The sequence below is a fragment of the Canis aureus genome, chromosome 23 (assembly GCF_053574225.1).
Source record: "Canis aureus isolate CA01 chromosome 23, VMU_Caureus_v.1.0, whole genome shotgun sequence".
Lineage (NCBI taxonomy): Eukaryota > Metazoa > Chordata > Mammalia > Carnivora > Canidae > Canis > Canis aureus.
Window position 1 is genome coordinate 29,135,991 of NC_135633.1, and position 20,759 is coordinate 29,156,749.

Consider the following 20,759-nt stretch of genomic DNA (forward strand, 5'->3'; position numbering starts at 1 on the left):
ACCGTAGTAGGTTTTCTCCTGAAGCTAGCTTAGCAGGTCTGACGACACAGCCAGGCTATGCACGCCTGCCTGTGTGTCCCTGAGGTACAAAGGCTCTGCCAGCTGGGTTTATGTTTCAAGACGTCTGTCCGCGCCCTTGACCAAGAGATCTTACGGGGAGCTCAGGGCCGGAGCTGGGGGCTGGGGACATCAATCGGAAGCCGCCCTGCCTGGAAACCCGAGAGTTTGCCCTGCGGCCTCAGGACCTTCTGAGTTCACTTGAGGAGGCCACAGACCGCAGGGGCGGGCTGGGGTTCCCTCACCATTTATTTCATACAGCTGTTTAAAAAGCTTGTTTAAAATATAGATCATTATATATATTTATTTATATATATATATAAAATATATAAAGAGGAATGGAGGCGAGCCACCCCCAAAAAAAAGCTATGTTTTATAAATATTTCTGTAGCTCCCACATCCCAGAGGAAGAAACAAAACAAAACCAAAAAAAAACAAAAAAAAAAAAAACAAAAAAACACAAAAACAAAACATTTACAACCCAAGCTAGTGGTTCCATGTGGTGGGCCCAGCAGGCTCAGACCCTGGGGCCGGCGTGGGGGTCTCAAGGGCTGGGCCTGCAGAACATTCTGATGAAGGCCAGCTGACCGCACCCCCTTCCCGGGAGGCTGGTGTCTCTGGCTGCGAAAGGTCAAGTCCATACCAGTCCTGCCAAACCCATGGCCCTGGCTTCTGAGGCCGGCCTGGAAGGCAGCGCGTGGGCACTCCCCGGCTCGGGCTGCCAGGTTATTTTTAATCTCGTCGGTTTCCTCTGATGTCCGGGCCCTCCTTCCAGGGTGGCCAGGCCTTCTGGCCCTGGCGGTGGTGGTTTCCAAGTGGAGGCAAAGCACAAGCCACCTCCCATGCCAGGCATCTGGGATCCCCAAGCGACAATCCACGGGGTGTGTCCGGGCCCCGGGGTGGGGGGCACAGGGGGCTCCAAGGGTCCCGGGGGCGCAGGTGGGACCTCACTTGCAGACGTAGCGCTCCACTGTGCGCTCGCAGCGGCGGCAGGTAACGTAGCAGCACCAGTGATACTTGCAGTGGCAGCGCTCGACCACGCGGTCTGTGTAGGGGTTGTAGCCACGGCCGCAGCACATGAGGTCACAGCTGTCACTGCCATGGGATGTTTTGTTGCACTGCCTGGAGCGGGGGAGGGAAAGGGCGGTTAGGGAGGGCACACTCCCTGGGGGCGGGGGGACCGCAGCCTCCCGCTGCCCTCGGCTGCCCACTCAGCTCCTCTTGGAAGGGGTCTTGGTCTTTGGAGAATTTTAAATAATCTCCTTCCCTGAGAGTACTTCTCACTTTTCCCTAGATTTCTTTCTTTCTTTCTTTTTAGGGGGCAGGGGTTACCTTTAATGCTGAGTTTTGTGCCAAATCCCTATGATGCCCTGTCCCTGAGTATCCCTGTCCACCCTCCCCCCTTTCCTTAGATTTCTAACAAGCATGTAGCAAAATGATGGGAGGGTTTTGTTTTCTTGGGGGTGACATTTTTTTCCTATTCCTCCTACTTCTAAATACCTGAAGGAGCCTTAACCACTCTAATGATCCTGTCTTCCTATCTGATCTTTAATTATATTAAAGATATATAAATAGCTATATTTATAAAGATAGTGTAAAGACAGTTTATAAGTGTAAAGATAGTTTTTTCATTTAGAATCCCGGGAAAATTCTGGAACAGACAAAATGATGCTGGATATGAGGCAAAGTGAGTATGTGGCACACTGTTCGTTGAGAGAGAGGCTCTGTCAACCATTTGCCCCTATGTGCCAAGCATTTCCCTCCAGTATTTTTTTTTTAAGATTTCATTTATTTATTCATGAGAGACATAGAGAGAGAGAGAGAGGCAGAGACACAGGCAGAGGGAGAAGCAGACTCCATGCTGGGAGCCTGATGCGGAACTCGATCCCGGGTTCCCACCCTGGTCCAAAGGTGGTGCTAAACTGCTGAGCCACCAGGGCTGCCCTCCCTCCAGTATTTAATCTTAGAGGAGGCACACAGGGTCCTGGGGTCAGTGAAATGATTATGGCCATTGCACAGATGGTAATGGACTTGGTAAAGGGCAGAAGCTTGCTCAAGTTCCCACAAGAGTCTGTGGGTAAGCAGGGCTTAAGCTCAGGGGTCCTGAGACCAAGTTTAGCACACGCTCTCCCTACCCTTAGGGCAGAGAACCCAGAGGCTTCCAGGGGTTGCATTTCTTTCCGAATCACATGGCTGTGGGAGAAAACACTGAAGGTCCCTAGGAAACCCAACCATCCGGCTGTAGGCTGGCAGTTCCTCTAGCTGGGCTCAGGCTAGCAGGGATATTGTTATGGGAGGCAGCTGGGTCCTCACAGCCACGTGGACTCAGGAATCCCAGAATGTCCGAGATGGGCGAGTTCTAGGGATGACCAAATTCAGCCCTCATATTTCCTGATGGGGAAGCTAAGCCACAGAACGGAGAGGAAGCCTGCCCAGAGTCACACAGTACAAGCATGGGCTCTGTGAGAGTTCGGGGAAGGCTTCCTGGAGGAGGGTCGTCTAGGCCATGTCACGAAAGACAAGCAGAAATGTAAGATGGAAAGGAGGGAAAGGGTGTTGGGAGCAAAGAAAACAAACAGCCTGGGCAAAGGCACAGGACCTGACCTCATCTAGGTGGCGAGAACAGATGGAAGGCATAGAGCTGGAAGTAGGGAGGCCAGAGGAAAGGCCAAGAGCAACTGAGAAAGAGAGGCGGAGTCCTGGACTAGGAGGAGGCCACGGGGCTGGAAGGAGGGAGTGCAGGGAAGGAGAGTCAGGAGGTGATGGTGACCCACAGGTAGGGGCTTCGAGCAGTTCCAGGAACAGCAGGAAGAACATATGCCCCAGGGTCAGACAGACCCAGGTTCAAACCCCAGCTCTGCCACTTACTGGCTGTGTGCCTCAAGGCAAGCCACTTAACAAAGGGGACTCTGTCCAACCACTCAACATCAGTCGTGCCCCCTGGTCTTATCCTGGAGGTCTCCGACAGCTCCTCCAGGAAAGGGTGGTAGGAAGCTGGAAGAGTTTCATTTTTATTGCTAGATCCCTGACATGTGATGTTTGAAACCTGAAGGCCAGCCCCAGAACCAGACAAGGTCTGCAGTGGTGCCTGAGAGGGGGAGCTTGGGAGAATGGAACTTCGGGAAAGATCCAGGGGCCCAGGGCAGGTTGCCTTAGTGCAGGGGCCGCTGAAAGAAACATGACAAGAGAGCTGGGGTTTGGAATGCTGACTGCTGCTGTGGCCTCAGTTCACCAAGCTGGGTTTGAGGAAGGCCACAGGACACTGTCCTCCCAACAAGGGAGCCAGCCTCTAGAGGTGCCACCCATGCACATGCTTTTCACAGTTAACAAAGCTCATTCACCTCCAACCCCTTGTACTCCCCAATCCCCCAACCTAGTAGAGCTCATGCTCCCCCTCCTCCAGGAAGCTTTCTTGATGTCCAGGCTGCATCAGGGGCTCCCCTCACCCTTGGGCTTTTTCCTCTGTCATGATCCAACCACTTGGTTCTTCCCCTTCCGTATTCTTGCCAGAGCCTCAAGTAATAAGTACATGTGAAAGTGTCTGTGATACTCCTGAGACATTGGAGCTGTTTGTTACTGCACAGAAAGCTGACCCATACAGGTGTCTGCAAAAGCCCATGCTCAGACGAATGGCTGAGAGCTGTGCATGGAGGGAAACCTGGTGGCAAGTGGGGGACGCATTCAGAGAAAACAAGGGAGCAAGTGATGCTGCGTGAGGGGGCCTCCTCATCAGTAGCCCTGGGGCAAGCAGAGTGAGGCTCTGGGTAAGCAGAGGCCCGGCAGCCCGGGGGCGGGGAGGGGAGACCATTAATGAGCCTGTCCCATGGGACTGACACAGCCTAGCACAGAGGAGCAGCTCAGTAAGTACAACTGGAGACTGCCGGCCGCCCCTCTGCTTTGCACAGAAGACGAGGCTGAGCCTCAGAGAAGTGAAGGGATTTTCTCAAGGTCCCACAGGTAGGAGGCTGTGTGCTGGGGTGGGAACTGTCCTTCCTTACATACACACACACACACACACACACACACACACACACACATCGCCCCCATGGATCCGGGAGACCCTCTGTTTGCTCTGGGCTTTTCCCAGCCTCTCTGGGTTCTAGAATCCCTCTGCCCCCACCCCATCCTCATCACACCCACCCTGGCTGCCTCAGACCAGACTCTTGCTCCTTCCTGTCTCCCTGGCTTGACCTGGTTCCATCTTCACTTCACCCGACCCCCTCAATCTGGCCTCCAGATGGGAGCCAGGGCCTCCTCTCAGAGCCTGCTGCCCCGGTCTGTTAAGATGGAGCCCCCCAAACCAGCCCCCCTCTCTTGGAGACAGGAACGTGGGCTGCGGAGGAAGCAAATGCTGGCTGGGCACCAACTATGTGCCAGACACGTTCTCAGACACCCTCACTCTGGTTCAATATTCTTTTAACCCCGCAGAACACTAGTTTTGTGGAATGCTATTAGGGGCTCCTTAATAAAAGAGTTCCACAGCCAAACACCTCTGGGAAACGTTGGCTTAGGCAGATCCTTTACTGTGGGATTCCTCCGAGCCTTTAAAATGTTCTCGTGCTTTGCAAATCGCCAAAGAGAATTTCCCAATCATATCTGATTGCAGAGCTATTTCTATTACAGCATCTCAGGACTAACTTCCCCTAGAACCATCTCTGGGAAATGCTGCTGCCCTGAATCCTCACCAGCTCGGTACACAGTAGGTCCCCGGTTACCCCTGGTTCTCTTTCTCCTGTCCTGAGCCCGCTTCAGCAGTAGTGACGGGGTCTGCTGTTGGGACCCCAGACCCGGCTCCTGAACTGGGGACCAAGGGGAGAGAACCGGGCCCAGGAGGTGGTGCATGTGTGTCAGGGAACACGGGGGCACTGTCCGTCCACAAAGCAGGCCTCCTGCGCCCGCTGCCCTTCTGAGAAGCAGTTGCCTGCTTCAGTCTCTGGCTCAGTGCAGACTTCCTGCGTGGCTGTGGGCTGGCTGCTGCCCCCTTGTGCCTCAGTTCCTTATTTGTCCAACCAGCAGCCAAGATGACATCGACCCTTCACTTACTCACTTGACAAACACTTCTTGAGGACCCGTCTTATGTGGGGCAGCCAGCCTCCCAATGTGGTCACCGTCTCTCCCCATCTCCCCCACCAGCCTCCACTGCCCAGGGGCTCCTTGCTTGAGCCACATACACTCAAGGAGCTCTGCTGGGGCCCTCTTGGGCCCTGGCACCTCTGCTGGGCACTCCTGGGGCCCCCTCCATCCATGGGCAGGGACTCCATTCCCCAAGTGCCAGCTGAGGCAAGACCATGTGCCCGGCCTTGAGCTGACATGGGGCACCTGCCACATAGCTGACCCTTTCCCACCCTGCCACCCTGGCGGCAGACCCTTACCTGTCTTGCGTCCCGTGGGAGCCCACCTTCTCGTTCTTCATGCAGAAGTCGGGCGAACTCTGCAGATAGACAAGCTCTGAGTCCTTCACAGGCCTGATGTCCAGGTCCTTGGGCACCAGGTGCTTGCGGGTGCCCATGGGGCGGTGCACCACCTTGGTGGCCGACAGGTAGCGGGTCTTGAGGTCAGCAGCCACATCCCGAAGCTCCTGCAGCCCCTTCCAGCAGGTGCGGATGGAGCAGGAGCCAGATACCCCATGGCACTTACACTTCATTTCCAGAGAGGCACGCAGAGCCTGCAGACAGGGGAGGGCGTCGGGCTGGGCGGCCAGGGTCCCCTCCCTGGCCTGCCCGGGGGGACCCTGCCCTCCCACCCCCCACATGCTGGGGACTCTCAGGGAGTCACTGACTACTCTGGGCCTCAAGTGAGGGAGCTTTTGGCTCTAAAGCTGGAGAGTGTTGTAGGTTCTCAGCTCCTCCTCCAGCCTGGGGGGAGCTGGGAGGGACATGAAGGGAATGGCATTTGTAGGGATAACAGATGCCAACTGCCCCAATACATAATATGGCTTAATCATTCTAAGAGTTCTTCACCGGAGGTACCGTTACTTTCCTCATTTTAAAAAGAGGAAACAAAGGTTCAGAGAAACCAAGTCTCAAGCTCAAGTTTGCACAACTAGCAAATCCTGGAGCTGGGATCTGAACTCAGGTCTGAGGGCAAGCCTTTTAATTGTTCCATGCTTTTCTCTTGCACAAAACTGGGGCTCACTGAATCCTTGTTGGATAAAAGGGGGAAAAAGAAGGAAGGAAGCAGAGGAATGAGGGGGGAGAGAGGAGGGGAGGCAGGAGGTAAGCACATGGGGGCACGTTCCCTGGCCTGGCTGGCCCTTCCTCTGCACTGCCTGGAGCCCCCCAGTGAGCCCCGTCCCGGTCAGCCCCTCTATCTTACTCTGTGCAGGGCAGGCACATAATTGCTACCTTGCAGAGTGGTTGCTGGGATTCAAGAGGGGACACGTATGAAAGGGTGCTGTGAACTACAAAAGTCAAATCAACACTGGTTTGAAAAATTAGTCTAATGACTGTGGTGCAGCAGGGAGGCTTGAGCTCTGGGGCTCGGGGAAACTCTAGCCCTGGCTTCTGAAATGACTTCGTCCTATCACCTTCCTCGGGCCTCAATTTCCCCTCGGATCCCTCTGCCCCGGGGCCAGCCCTCCTGCCTGCCCTATGCGGAGCTGCAAGGCTTACGGGTCCTCTGGGCCTACCCCTGCATTAGAAAGAAGGGGAAACTGAGGCCAGAGCGAGCAGAGACTTGACCAAAATCATTCGGTGAGTTAGTGCGGGAGCTGGTCAAGGTCCCAGGGCTCCTTCTTCACCAGGAAGTGGGGAATGAGGGGGTTCACTGGGTCTAAAATCTGGAATTGGCTCAGCAAAGCCCGCGGAGAACACGGGAAGGAGGTGAGCCTGACTGCATGGTACATTCAACCTCCCAAGGGCATCAAGGTACCCTTCAATCATCATCGACAGGTGAACTATGTTTAGCTCCTCAGCTCAGATGGGTGGGAAGGGGCCCAGAGCTTCCAGACACCCACCATGGGCCAGTGCTAAATACGCCGTATCTGTTACTTCATTTAACCCTCACGAGTCCTGTGGCTGCGGGGAGGGGACCGGGTCCTTTTGCAGATGGCCTCAGGGCGGCCGGATCCTCGGCATCAGGGCCCCAGGGACAAGCAGAATGCACCCCTGAGGCTGAGAAGCCTGCCTGGACTGCTCGGCAGGAGGGGATGACTGTTTCCCCCAGCAGCACAAGAGTGAAGCTGGGTTCTTGGGCTTGGGGCTGGCTTCCGAAGGACAGGGGCAGGCCGGTAGGATTGGGAGGCAGGAGTCCTGGGTCCCTGGCCAGGCCCTGCTACAAGCCCATGGGGTCTCTTGGCCTCAGTTTCTCCAACTATCCAAACATGGCCTGGACATCCTAGAATCCTTCCCTGAGGGAGACCAGTGAGAGAGGAAGCTGAGGCGGTGGAAACCTCTGGACTTGGAGTCCTGCAGACCTGGGCTCCATCGCTCCCTGTGTCCTTGGCTGAGCCACCTAAGTTCTTTCTGCCTCCCTTTCTGCCTCTGAACAATGGGCTGCTGGGGCCGCGGGAAACCATGAGATGCCATCTGCACCCAACGCTCCACCCCTCAGGTCCCCGTTCCCCACGCGTGAGATGGGTAGCAGCATCTCCTCGCAGGGGGGTGTGTGGACTACAGGACAGAAAACTCAAGGCACCACCATAGCGCCTGGTGCTCAGATTAGTATAAAGTGGATTTTTTATCTTCTAAAAATAAAAAGGTCCACTCATTCACTTATGCATTCACCCCAACCTTCAGTGGAATTAGGCAAGGAATTAATGAGACACTGGGGTAACAGACGTGCAGGGCCCACTGTGTTCTGGAGCTGGATGGACCCCGTTAGGTCCACGGAGACCCCATAGGCTGAGGCTCTTATCCTCCAGCCCTCCCCATGCCTCCTCCCACACCCAGCCTCGGCCCGAGGCCCCGCAGGAGCCTGAGGAGGGTGGCCAATGGGGACTAGAGAGCACCAAGCCAGTCCATTTTACAGCTAGAAACAACTGAGGCCAGAGAGGAAGTGACTTGCCCAACATCACACAGCCAGTTTAGTGCCAGAGCCAAAGCAGGAACCTGGAGCTCCTGACCCCTAGCTCAGTGTTCCTTCTGCTCCACCAGCATTTCCCATTCAAATCCTGGTAGACCCCCGGAGGAGGAGGAGGAGGAGGAGCCTGGCAAGCCCCAAGCTGCTGGAAAGGGGAGAGCTGGGGGAGGCCGGGGAGCACACCAGTGTGGGCGGATCGGGGCCCGCCCCCCCGCCGCCCCCTCCATCAGGGCACACTGGTGGCCCTTTCCTGGCCGACTGGCATGAGCATAACCATCTGGGGTGGGTGGGGTGGGTGGTTACCTGTCTCCCCACTTCACTGTTGTGTAGACGCATCAGTTTATTGGCTTGGGATCCTGTTTTTTTCACCTTCATAGGAGCATCGGAAAACTTGGCTCCCATGAGAAGCCCGTAGCTGAGGTTGTCCGCACATCCTCCCCAGCGGTTCCCGGGCCCGGGTGGCTCACCTGGGACGGGGCCGCAGGAGCAGCCGGGCAGGTCCCCGGAGGTGCAGGCCCGGGCGATGGCGTGGCTGATGGCGGCCGCCGACAGCGCATACACGAAGGCCGACTCCCGGGTCCCTGTGGGGAGGTGCTGGCTCAGCGGGGGGCAGGCCCCTCTGTGGGCCGGCAGGGGCAGGGGCTGCAACAGGTGGTGGGCAGACGCGCGACGTTGATCTGTCGCTAGCCGGCTCTCCCGCACACGCAGTAGCTGACTTGTACGCCCGCTCACAAACTCACCCCCACATCCAGAGGCCCTGAGGGCCTGCACCCCTACAGGCACCTTGCTCCCACACGCTTAACATTCCGCCATTCCGGTTCTCCCCCTGCTTCCCTGCACTCAGTTTTAGGGGCTACCCCTCAAAGGAACTCAGACCTGAGGGGCAGATGAGTGTGCAAAGAGCCAGCTGTAGGTTGAGCTGTGTCCCCCAAAAAGACAGGGTCAAGTTCTGACCCCTGGTACCTGTGAACATGACCTTATTAGAAACAGGGTCTTTGCAAGTATAACTGAACTAAGATGAGGTCATACTGGATCAGAGTGGGCCCTAACCTAAGGACGGGTGTCCTTACAGGAAGGGGACCCTTGGATAGAGACACATGGTGGGGGAACCCTACGTGACAGAGGCAGGGATTGAAGAGACGCATCTGTGAGCAAAGGAACATGGAGGCTGCTGACAGCCACCAAAATCTAAGAAGAGACAAAGGAAGAACTTCCCCAGGGCCATCGGAGGGAGCACAGCCCTGCTGGCACCTTAATCTCAGATTTTGGGCCTCCAGAACTATGGGCAATGCAGTTTTGTTGTTTGAAGCCCCTGTTTGTGAAACTTGGTCACAGCAGCCTTGGGAGACCCACACAGAGCCCAATGTGCCTCTGCTGTTGGATGTCTTGGCTTTAGGTCCATGCAAGTCACCTTCCCTTCTCAAGCCTCAGTTTCCTTAACTGTAGAATGGGAATGATAATACCTACCTCACAGGCTTGCTCTAGAGTTCAAATAATTTGGGAAGGAAGGAAGCATTGTCATGTGCTCCACAAACCTTAGCTATTATCGTACAGGGGAGAGATTACAAACATTGGGGCACTTCTGCCCAACAAAAACCTCTTTTACTGTACACAAGACCCCCAACACCCCCCCCCAGAAGCCACCTGCGCCAGTAAGTGGAGACCCTACCTCACTTTGTGCATCTCACAGCATCTGCAGGCACCTCAGTCTAGAATGATCTGTGGCACACCTGTCTGCCTGAGGGTGGGCTCTCTCGTCTTCATGTTACATACTCCCCTCCCGAGGGCCTCTTGGGCCTCATCCATCCTTTCTTCATGCATTAGGGATTAGGGTACACAACCATTTGTGCTACCCCTACACTGGCATATTCACTCACTGTGTGTTTATTCATTCATCAATTCATGCCTGGATACCCATATCTGTGATTAATTCATCCACCAATCCATCCACACCTGTATTCTCTTCTGTGCTTCCATCCATCACCCACCCAGTCACTCATCCACCCATCACACAGCCATCAACACCCATCCATCCATCCATGAATTCACCCACCTATCTAAACACACATATGCATATGCCTGAATTCATCCATCCCCACCTGGGCGCATTCTGCAGGCCCTAGCAGCCCCCACCGGCTCCCTACCTCTCTCCAGGTCAAGCAGGTAGTTGGGGGCAAGCTCGATGGAGGAGCAGTTCCAGCGCATGTCCGCAAAGGCCCTGCGGCAGGCCTTCATGACCTCGCGGGCAGCGTGCACGATGGTGTGCATGAGCTCCAGGTTGCTGCGGCAGAGCTGCACCTGCGCAGACACCAGCCCCTCCAGCTGCTTGCAGTGCTGCGTCTGGTTCAGCGCCAGGGCCGCCGGGGTCTTGGACAGCGCCCTACACACCACCGAAGGGCAAGAACCAATGGAAGGAAAGACAGAGTGTGAGGGGCCACGTTGCACCTGCCCTCCTGGTCCCAGCTTTCCTCAATGGGCTCGGGGGCCTTTGCTAGAAGGAGTTGGGAGACTAAGACGCAAAGACCCTGCCCCAGCAGAGCAATGGCTCCCCCGCCCGCTCCTTGTGGCCTTGGGCACATCACTGTCCCTCTCTGGACCAGGCCCTCATTCAGGTCGGATCATACCCTCCAACCTCTTTACACTTTACTATTATCCTAACCATGAACAGCTATACACCTCACAAAGCACTCATACCGCTTCCCTGTTTATTCTCACACAGCTGTGAATTAACTACCCTTTATTCAATATTCAGTCAAGGTGGAGCACCTGTATGTGCCAGGCACGCGCTGGGCGCTACATTATTACAGTCAACATCATCATAATACATACTATTAACTGAGCACTTACTAGATGCACAGTAGGAGTTAAGAGCTTACCATACATTCCTTCATTTAATTATTAAACTCGTTTATTGGGCTATAAAATCCCACACACGTGCAAGTGATTTATTAGAGGATTTAAGGAGCCACTCAATGTTGTGATAAATTAGACTTAGCCATTAACTTGCTGTGTGCCCTTAGATAAATCACTGTCCCTTTCTGGGCTGCAGTGTCTGTACCTGTTAAACTATTTCCCAGAATGGAAAAGTGAGACATTCTGAAAAAAAGGGATCCATGGTTAAACACATTTGGGAAACATGATGTACTCTGTCCTCTTTTGGAGAGTAACTGATGCATATGTACATTTTAAAGGCCCTGAGAAGGCCCACAGCAAAGCAACAAGGTTTGGTTTTGTTTAACTCAGGAGTCCGCTAAGCACAAAGCTCTTTGAGAAAAGCTCACCTCATCCATGTTTTGGGAAATGCTGGCCTGGGGGTCTCTATGAACCCTGGTGATGTTGTAGGACCCAGGAGCTTCCCAGATCCAGACTCTAGGCGCTGGGATTGCAAGGCTCTAGGACCAGGGGTACATCTCGGATGCACCTTTCTCCCAGGTCCTGCACCAGGCAGAGCCTCTAAGCACAGACTACAGGGACTCCATGGCAAGCCCCAAGAGGGTTCTGCATGGACTCATCCCCTGCCCCAGAGTCAGCTGGCCCCCAGCAAGCCAGCAGAGACCCTGGAGGAAGCAGGGGCAAGGACAGGCCGATCTGCAGTCACAGTGTTGGGGGCCCCGGCTTGCTGCGAGCACCAGAGTCCTCACTCGGGGTCAGGGCTGAGACTTGATGAGGCCAGGATCCCAGAACCCCCAGCCTGAGATCCCAAGGGAGATCGTTTTAAACAAGAGCACAGACCAAGGTAGACTCCTGGCTCTGTCATTCCCTTTGTGACTTTGAGCAAGTCACTTGGCCTCTCCTAGCCCAGTAACCTCTCAGCATTCCCTGGGGGAGTAACTCGGTGGGCCTCAGTGCTCTGCCCAGGGCTGACACACCGGCTCAGTGCTCAGCGAGGGGAGCTACTGCAATCACTGCCCTGGTGGTCTGCACCCACATAGTCAAGGCCGAGGGCTGCCTCAAACCTGGTCCCCCAGCCCTCTCTAGTGTCCCCTCCCTGTCCCTGGTGTGCTCTACTATCTGGCCATACCAGACTCCTGGCTTCTCTGACAGGGACCGCCCCACCACCCTGCCTTTGCCCAGACTTTTCCTGATGCCAGGAATACCTTTCCCCTTGCTCCTACATCTAAATGAATAAATGAACTGGATCTACTTGTGGAAGAAATATTTACTAAGCACCAACTCTTCTTGACCTCATTTGGTAATGAACACAACACATGATCCTTTCCTCAAGGAGCCCGGGGTCTAGTGGCTACACAGACCTATCCCAGTTAGAAGGCAATGACCCAGATGTTCCAGCTCATGGGCTGGCCCAGGGGAAGAGCCCAGGTTTAGGGAGCAGCTGTATGACATGGGTAAGTTACTCAACCTCTCTGTGCCTCATGGTCCTCATCTGTTACAAGAAAAGGAGAATTTCCACTTCAAAAGGTGATGGCAAGACTTCAATAAGATAATGCATATAAAACATATGGAACATTAAAAAAACATATGGAACATTCATAAATGGGATTGCTTCTGCTTATTGCCAGTGAATCCTGGACTAGAGGGAGTCAGAAGCCCTGGGTTCTAGCTCCAGTTCTGCCCTCGTGTGCTGTTGTTAACCTTGGGCAAATTGCTGTACCTTTCTGAGCATCATCTACCAGATGGGAACTCCTAGAGGTCTTGGAGAGGCTGATGGGGATAACAGGTGCTACATTAAGTCCTAATAAGTCAGTTTCCCCCTGCCTCTCCCTCTCTGCCATGCCCCACCCAGTTAGGGTGGTGCCACCCCAACCTGAGATAGATTTTGGCTATCCTGGGCAGTCTGTCCTTAACTGTTACCCCGGCGCGTCCCTACCCTCCAAACTATGAGCAGGTCAATGCCTGGTCTATTCGGATGCAGACCTAAGGCATGGTTTCTGACCTAAACTGAGCCATCAGGTCCTCCCTGGCCCTCCCTGTCTATGCCAGGTCACCTCAGGGAACCTCTGGTCTGATTTCCCGTAGCCTATACCGGGTGAGGTGTGATCACACAGAGGCAGATAGATGCCCTCCCCTCGGCCTGTTTCTTGGTTGGTACAGCCCTCCACCCACACCCTGCTAACTGCCCCCACACACCGACACACTATCCCCGCAGGCGCGGCACTCCCCATATGGCACTCCTCTCGCCTCGTGCCCCATCCCTGGCTCACAGCGGGGTCTGTCTGGGGGATTACTCCCCCACCCTTTGTACAGAGGAGACACAGACGGATGCCCTGTTTCCTCCTGATACCAACCCTGTAGACCTGGCCTCTCCTTCCCGGGTTCGCTCCCTGCCGGGCTGGGCCTGCCAACACTCAGCCTGCCCGGATCCCGCTCTGCCCTTCATCCTTGCCCAACTTTCTTTCTTCTCCTCTGAGCCAGTTTTCTGTTTCACGATGGGAAGGATGATACGAGATATGCCAGAAAATCCCCGGCACGGCACCAGGCACGCAAGCAGTGTGGCTGCCTTCTGAGTCCCTGCTCTGGGCTCCTGCTCCAGCCACGAGTTAGATAATGAAGGCTGAACCCTTTCCTGGGGAGCTCAGTGCAGACAATTCCTGAGTACCATGTGCTGCAGCTCCCAAGTTGGGGGGTGCTCTGTGCTCCTGCTGCCCGGGGACCTGGGCCACTCTGGGTATTAGCCTGTCCCACTCTGAGTCACTCAGCCTCCACCTCCCCAGTCCGTGGGGAGAGGAGGTGCTATGAGGGGAGCCCCAGAGAGGAGCCTCCCAGAGGAGGCACAGACTGTCAAGGAGGGCAAAGGACAGATAGGAAGCACCCCAGAGAGGCTTGATGGGTGAGGAGCTACTGGAGAGAGTGGTGCAGGCAGAGGGGCCAGACACAGCACGCGAGCCGGGAGATCTGGAAGCAGGAGGCGGTGGATTCCACTCCTGAGGAGGGCAATGCGGTCATCTGGTAATTAGTGGTAATGACCGTTTCTAACTAAGTCCCCCTCGGGGAGGTAATCAAGGATTAGGGCAGGAGGCGGGGGAGTTACCCGTCTGGACATCTCCTCTGGCTTACCTCGCTGCAGCAGATCCCTAATTGAAAACATTTTGGTTTATCAGGGGATGGGGACATGGGGGAGAGGGTGGAAGAAAGGACAGAAGGGGACAGAGTTCACAAGCAAGGCCTGTGCCAAGGATGCCACCGTGGTGGCCAAGGTCTCTTCCATCTGGGAGTCGAGAGTTCTCCTGGGAGTGGCTCAGGGGCAGAGACCTGGGTTTCGGCTCCAAGTCAGCCGCTCTCCCAACACGCGACCTTGGGCAAATCACTGGCCCTTCCTGGGTTTCGTGTCCCTATCTCATCATTCAAGTGGGGACACTGAGGCCCAGAGAAGGACTGGGCTTGCCCAAACATGTACACAGCCAATCAGACAGAGCCAAGCCAGAACCCAGGCTTCCCAGATCCCAGGCCAGGGCTCTTTCACTTCCATTTTAGAGATGAGGAAACTGAGACTCAGAGAGGCAGAAGCTAGTGACTTGGCTGAGGCATGGCTAGTGGCTAACAAACTGGCAAAGCTCAGGCTGAGGCCCAGGCTCCCAACAGGTGGGCCTTTTGGGCCACTGAGCCACATCTGGTTTCAATTTCTGTGTCCGATGTCCCTTTCACCTTCAGCTCCCTTTCCAAAGCCCAGGGCAGCAGTACCCCCGGGGTACAACCCCAGGACAGCTGAGTCTCCTGGGTGAGCCCCTACCTCCTGGCCCCACTGTACGCTTCCCTCGGCACAATTGTCCTGTGGCTCCCTGAGACCAAGAGGCCACAAGCCAGATGCCCAAACTCCACATCCTACCTCTACTGCCTACCAGCTGTGACACTCTGTGAGTTAGAGGCCCCTGTGTCTCCATTTCCTGTTCTATTCAATGGGGGTGATAGCAGAACCCACCTCCTGGGAGATCCAAATGAAACAATATATATAAAAGTGCTCAGAACAGTGCTTGGCATGTAACAAGGCCACACACACACACACACACACACACACACACACACACAAACACACGGTTGTTATGCTTAAACTCCACTCCTGTCTCTCCCTATATCTTTAGCTCCAGCAAGACTTTAACTATTATCAAGGGTTTGGCTGAATGGAGCCCATCTGCCTGGGTTCTGATCCCACAGCCACCATTAACTAGCTGTGTGACCCTGGGTCAGTAACTGATCCTCTCTGTTCTTTAGTTTCCTTATTTATAAAATGCTAGTGACAGGACTTTCACCTACCTCATGAGAATAGTATCAAAATTAAGTGACTGAAGCTCTTGGAACAGAGTCTGGGGACTTAGAAGTGGGCTCTTACAATTCTTGGTTTCTTTGCTTTCCCCTGTGCACTGTCCTGCCTCTGCTTTTGTTCCTGCTCTTCCTCCTGCCCAGGTGCCTGCTTTACATTCCATCCCTGGCCATCAAAATCCTACCTACCCTTTGAAGCCCAGCCCAAAGTCACCTCCCTCAGATGGAACTAACTGCTCCTCCTCTGGGCTCCCACACTCTCTCTCCTAGGACACAGCCCAAAATCCACTTTGCTAGGAGCTCCTATAAGGCAGACACTGAGTCGTATCCCTTTTTGTAGCAGCCAGGTTATGCAGTGGGGGACTGCATGGACCTTGGGCTTAGCTAGCCATCTATTCTAGGCCCTCCCTGGCCACATGCCAGCATGGGGGCTTGTGCAAGTCACACACTTGTCAGAGCCTCAGCATTCTCACCATGGTGTGGGAAGGACAGCACTGTCCCCCACAATGCTCTAGGAGCAAGCCTAGCTTTTGGCCTCTGACGTGCCTAATGCTCTTTGGCAAATCATTCCCCCCACCCCAGGGCCTCAGTGGCCTTATCTGTAAAATTGTGTGGTGGGTGAAGAGGACTTGGACGCTCTGATCAGAGGGTCCCACCAGCTAGCACGGTGCCAGGTACTGGCAGTAGATGGTGGCCAATGTCTCACAGAACTAATCGGAAGCAGCTGAGAAGAGCTGCTGAGCCCAGACTTCTTGCAAACATGAAATGCAAGAAAGAAGATGGGGTTACCCTCCTGAATCACCAATTAATCGGTAACTCAGCCGCAGCCGGGGCAGGGCCAGTGACCTCAGGACTGTTTGCTGGCGGCCCAGCCACAATCGCCCAGGCTTGCAGCTAATCCGCGAACCTTCCTCATAAACCCCTCCCCAGCCCCCATGATCTGTCCCTGCCTGTCTTATCTGCACGGCCTCCCCACCCCCCAGCTCCAGTCCTGTCTTGGATGTCCCCACCATTCAGGGAGTCCCTCCACCCAAAGTGCCCTCCTCCCCACCGCCCCCACCCACCAAACTCCTAGAGACTCCTCAGGCCCAACCTAGGAACACTGCCCCTCAAAACTCACCCCAGCGTCCAAAGTATGTGTCCCCCCACCAGGTGGTCTCCCCTCCTCTGGGCCCCCACGACACCACCCTGGTCACTCTTAGGGCACTTGGAGTTATTTACGGCCTGGGCTTATCTCTTGCAGTCCGGAGGGCAGCTCCTCCAGGAAAGGGCTGGGTTTTGCTTCTCTCCCCAGCCGCCCCTGCCCCTGCGTGCGTGCGCACAGCCCTGCACAGAGCAGGCACTCCCTTCTGCTTCTGCGGGGTAGAAGAGAGCCCCCGGCTCCCACCTATCGGCCCATTAATAATTTCTATCTAAAGGAACACCCTTCACATGTGCACAGCATCTGACAGTTTAAGAAGTTCTTTCATGAGCCGCTTCTCATCTGACCTTAGTGCAATAGAGGATAGAGACTCCTGCCCTCCTTTGAGAGAGGACGTGGAGGCTCCCAGAGGTTGAGTGACACTTCCCCCAAGGTCACCCAGGTGGAGGGAGGGGTCGGGACTGTTTGAGGATCTTCAGCTAGGGTCAGGAGACCCACGAGGAAACACTGAGCAGGCCCGTGTGCAGGGGCACAGACCCTCCTGACTGGGCCCCCGGACCATACTGTCTTTTTCCATCTGCCCCTCTACGGGTCTGGCGCAAGGGACAGGGCAATTCTGTAGCTCTCCACGCACGCCCTGTCTCGCTCCTGCCTCACGACCCTTGGGGAGGTGAGGCCAATACTCTACGAGCAGGAGAAGGAGGCGTAAGGAGAGTGACTTGCCCACGACCCCCAAGCCAACTCCCGCTCCTGGGGCTTGGGCACTCACCCGGTCCCCGGGGAGCCCCCTTAACATCAGCCGCTGCCCGCGTCCGCCTGTCCCCCAGCCCGACCACGCAGACGCGAGGTCCCTACTTACAGCCATTTGATGCCGTAGCACACGCCGGTCTGGAGCGCCAGGGCGAAGAGGAGCGCCTCGCACACCCGCGGCCGCGCCCTCATGGTGGCGCAGCACGCGCGCTCGGGGCGCACCGTCGGGAGCTGCTGCACCAGGTCCGCCGCTCGGCCCCGCGCACGCCGCCTGCAGTCGGGGAGAGCCGGGGCGGGGGTTAAGGCGGCGCGCGGGGCGGAGGCCGCGGGGGCGGGCGCGGGCGCGGGCGCGGGGGCGGGCGCGGGGGGCGCGTTTTATTCAAATTACAAAGGAGGGGTCGGGCCGGGGAGGCCGAGCGCGCGGCGGGCGTCGCCTCCCGCCCCGCACAGCCCGGGACGCGGCCGGCGTCTGGCTCGAGTTCGGTGTGGCCGAGCGCGGCCCCGGCTGGGCTCCAGGCTGCCCGCGATCGGGACGGGGGCGGCGGGGCCGGGCCCGAGAGACGGAGCGAGCGGGTCCGAGACCGAGGCGGAGGGAGCAGCCGGGCCCAACCAGACCCCGGGAGGCTCGGAAAGGAAAGGAGGAAAGGGGGGCAGGGCCGAGGCCGGGTGCGCGTGCGAGCGCCCAGGATCTGCGTTATCTCCGAAATAGTTACTAGTCAGTAGGGAGGGCCGTGGCAATCCTTCCCCTCTGGGCCTCAGTTTACCTTCTCTGTACACGAAGGACACAATTGTGATTCGGACAAAATTCGCCTTTTATAAAGAAAGCGCATGATCGCATGTGCTCCTCCCAGCAACCCTGGGAGACAGGTACCACCCCTGCCCCCATCTCACAGGTAAGAAATCTGAGACCCGGGGATGTGAAACGGCGGCGTTGGTTACACTCCCAGGTGTCCTATGAGTCCACCGATGCTCAGACTAGGAAGTGGGGGCTTGCTGTGGGCATCAGTGGAGGGGAGGATGAGAAATGAAATGGCAGCGGTGTTCATACAGTGGTCCCCGCCTAGCGGCCCCCCTTCAGACGGCCGGGTGGTGCCCGGGCGGGAGCCAAAGCCGACCAGCCTGGCCGAAGCTAAGCGGCGGAGCTCCCGGGGCCGACGCCACGCCGCCTCTGGCCGCCAGGGGGCGACCTGGGGCCGCGGAGCAACCGTTACCCCGCCCGCCCGCCCGCAGGTCGCAGGGCCGCTTCTCGGGTTTTTTTACTTTTCTTCATCTTTTTGTGTATGTGTGTGTGTGTGTGTGCGTGTGTGTGCGTGTGTGTGCGCGCGCGCGTGTGTGCGTGTGTGTCTTCCCTCTCTTCATTCTCACCTCATTAACTCCCTTCCCAGCTTCTCCCAGATTTACCAGCACCTGGCGTTCTCCCGGAGACCAGCGCAGCTCCAGGCCCTCTCCCCGGGGGAGGAGCAGAGACAAAGAGATTCCTTTCTAAAGGGCTCGGGGAGTCGGGAAAGGAGGCGCCCGCCTTCCAGGGGGCGCTGGAGCGGGAAGGGGGCGTTCTCCTCCGGCTGCGTGCTCGGCCAGCCCGCCGCCGCCCCCAGGCTCGGGGTCCCCCTCTACGGAACCGGGGCCTGGACTGGCCCACGCATCTCCCGAAGCCTTCGAAGCCGCCCAGGAGCCTCGCGGGTCTGCGCCCCCCGCACACCTCTGAGCCCGCGGCCCAACCCAGGGAGGCAGGGAGAAAACCCTGAACTACGTTTCTCCTTCCTCCTACCCAGCCGCACTTTAGGCGCCTAACACCGAGGCGCGCACTCCAAACGTGCCGAGTCGGGGTTCTGGGCCCCTCCTCCCGCCCAGCGGGCATCCAAACGCTTTGTCCTACGGCGCCGAGGGTGTACCCCGCTCCTGAGAACCAGAAGTATATCGGCTGGATACGGGGGGAGGGGAGAGCATCCAAACTCCAGTCGCTGTCTCTTCTGGCCCCACCTCCCCCCGCAATGTGGGCCCCCCACCCCCGCCCGGCGCCCGGCATTCCGGAGTGGGGGGGGGGGGGGACTGCGCGCGGACGGAGCAGAGCGCGGACGGGCCGCCCGGGGCACCGCAAACGGGGACCCAGGCCCACAGCTACTCCAGACTTTCTCTGAGAGGCCCGGTGGCCCCGGGCTTCTCCTTGCACCGACCCAGCTCGTGGCTGGGAGAGGCAACGCCTGGCCCGGCCCCCTGAGTCCGGACGGATTTTTCCTGCCCCTTGTAAGGGCGTCCAGGACAGCGGCGCGGGCTGCGCGGGGTCAGGGCGCGCTCGCCTCCCGGAGCCCCCGGCCCGCCAGGGGGCGCTACGCCAGGGGGCTGGAGGTGGGACCCGCCGCTGCCTCCCGCGCCGTGGGACTTGGAGCAAGTCCCCTCCTCTTCCTGGGCCCGGGTGTCCCCGTCTGGGCGTGGGATGAGGCGCAGAGTAAGCGCCCTCTCGGTGCGGATCGTTCTAGAGGACGTCGCTTGCCGCGGTCAGGCCCGAACTGCTCGACCCTCCGCTCCGGACCAGCGCGGAGCCCCCTTGGGGCCAGGCGCGCAGGGGGCCTGTGTCAAGGCGCAGTCCTCGGGAGACACGAGCTGTCCCTCCTCGCCCCGCTGCGGCCAAGGCCCAGGCTACCCCGCTGGCAGCTGGCGAGAGAGGTGGCCGCCCGGGCTGTGCACCGTGAGCTCGGCAGCCGCACCCCGCTCAACAGGTGGCTGTACGGCTCGGGCTCTGAAAGTCCTCGGAAACGCCGCAGCGAGGGCGGCCGAGTCCGAGTCCAGCCGGCGGGGCCGCGCCGGGCCTCCCGTCCTGGGACGAACGCGCGCTGGGCCGGGAGCGGGCACCGCGCTCGGGGCAGCGTCCACGCCGCGCGCAAGGTCGGCGCGGGCCGGGCCTGCAGCCTCGGGCCGCGCAGCTGGCAGGGCCGACCCTGCGAGCCGGGGACGCCGAGCGACCGCTTCAAGGTTACCTGCGACGCGAGGCTAGGCCGGGCCCACAACCCGGCTTTGACCCCAGCCGGGAGTCTTGCGAAATCTGTCTGCTCCGCTGCGAACGATGCGCCGGGTGACCCGCGAGACGGGTTATTTTGGAAGTGGGAAGGGTGGGGTGGGAGAAGCCAGGGCACCTCCCGCCACCCCTCTGGAGCCGCACCCTGGGAGCCTGAGCACCCTCGGGGGCATGGAGACACCTCCGCACTAGGAGGTGGGCAATGTGGGGCTCCTGCGCGGGCTCAGCCAGATGTTCGCGGCGGCTCCAGATGTGCCTCCGGTCCCGGGACAGGACTCTCCTCCTCCCCACCCCCCAGCCCGGAGCTCAGGTCTGTAAACAAAGTCCCAGGTCTCCCCCTCCCCCGCCGCCTTTGGGAGTCGGTCTGAGAGCGAGGCGCCCGCCCCCACCCCGCCAAGTTGGTAGGAGCTGCGGTGGTTCTCTCCGCGTCTGGACGCCCGGTCCCGCCCGGCCACACACACCCTCTGCCCAGCCGCACGACCCAGGTCCCCCACCCCCGGGACGGCTCGGGCCTGACCTCATTCGCGGGCGAGGGGAGGGAGGGGGTCGGATCTCGGGAGCGCG

General features: G+C 57.8%; 1 protein-coding gene across 1 annotated transcript; it reads right to left on the reverse strand.

Annotated features, from left to right (window-relative positions):
• Window positions 1–331: 331 nt before the first annotated feature.
• Window positions 332–17,445, reverse strand: WNT11 (Wnt family member 11). The gene is made up of 5 exons (XM_077867105.1): window positions 17,292–17,445; window positions 10,221–10,456; window positions 8,380–8,657; window positions 5,430–5,722; window positions 332–1,179 (listed from the first exon to the last, which is right to left on the reverse strand). Exons 1-5 carry the CDS (start codon window positions 17,372–17,374, stop codon window positions 1,005–1,007), a joined length of 1,065 nt encoding a protein of 354 aa, XP_077723231.1. The 5' UTR covers window positions 17,375–17,445; the 3' UTR covers window positions 332–1,004.
• Window positions 17,446–20,759: the final 3,314 nt, after the last annotated feature.

Bases quoted from the DNA above. Each gene is read 5' to 3' on its own strand.
- WNT11 (XM_077867105.1), bottom strand. From the start codon at position 17,374: ATGAGGGCGCGGCCGCGGGTGTGCGAGGCGCTCCTCTTCGCCCTGGCG. The intron at 5,723-8,379 runs GTAACCACCCAC...CCCTGTCTGCAG, and splicing joins ACAGTGAAGTGGGGAGACAG to GCTCTGCGTGCCTCTCTGGA. The intron at 1,180-5,429 runs GTAAGGGTCTGC...CCCCCGCTCCAG, and splicing joins TCCCACGGGACGCAAGACAG to GCAGTGCAACAAAACATCCC.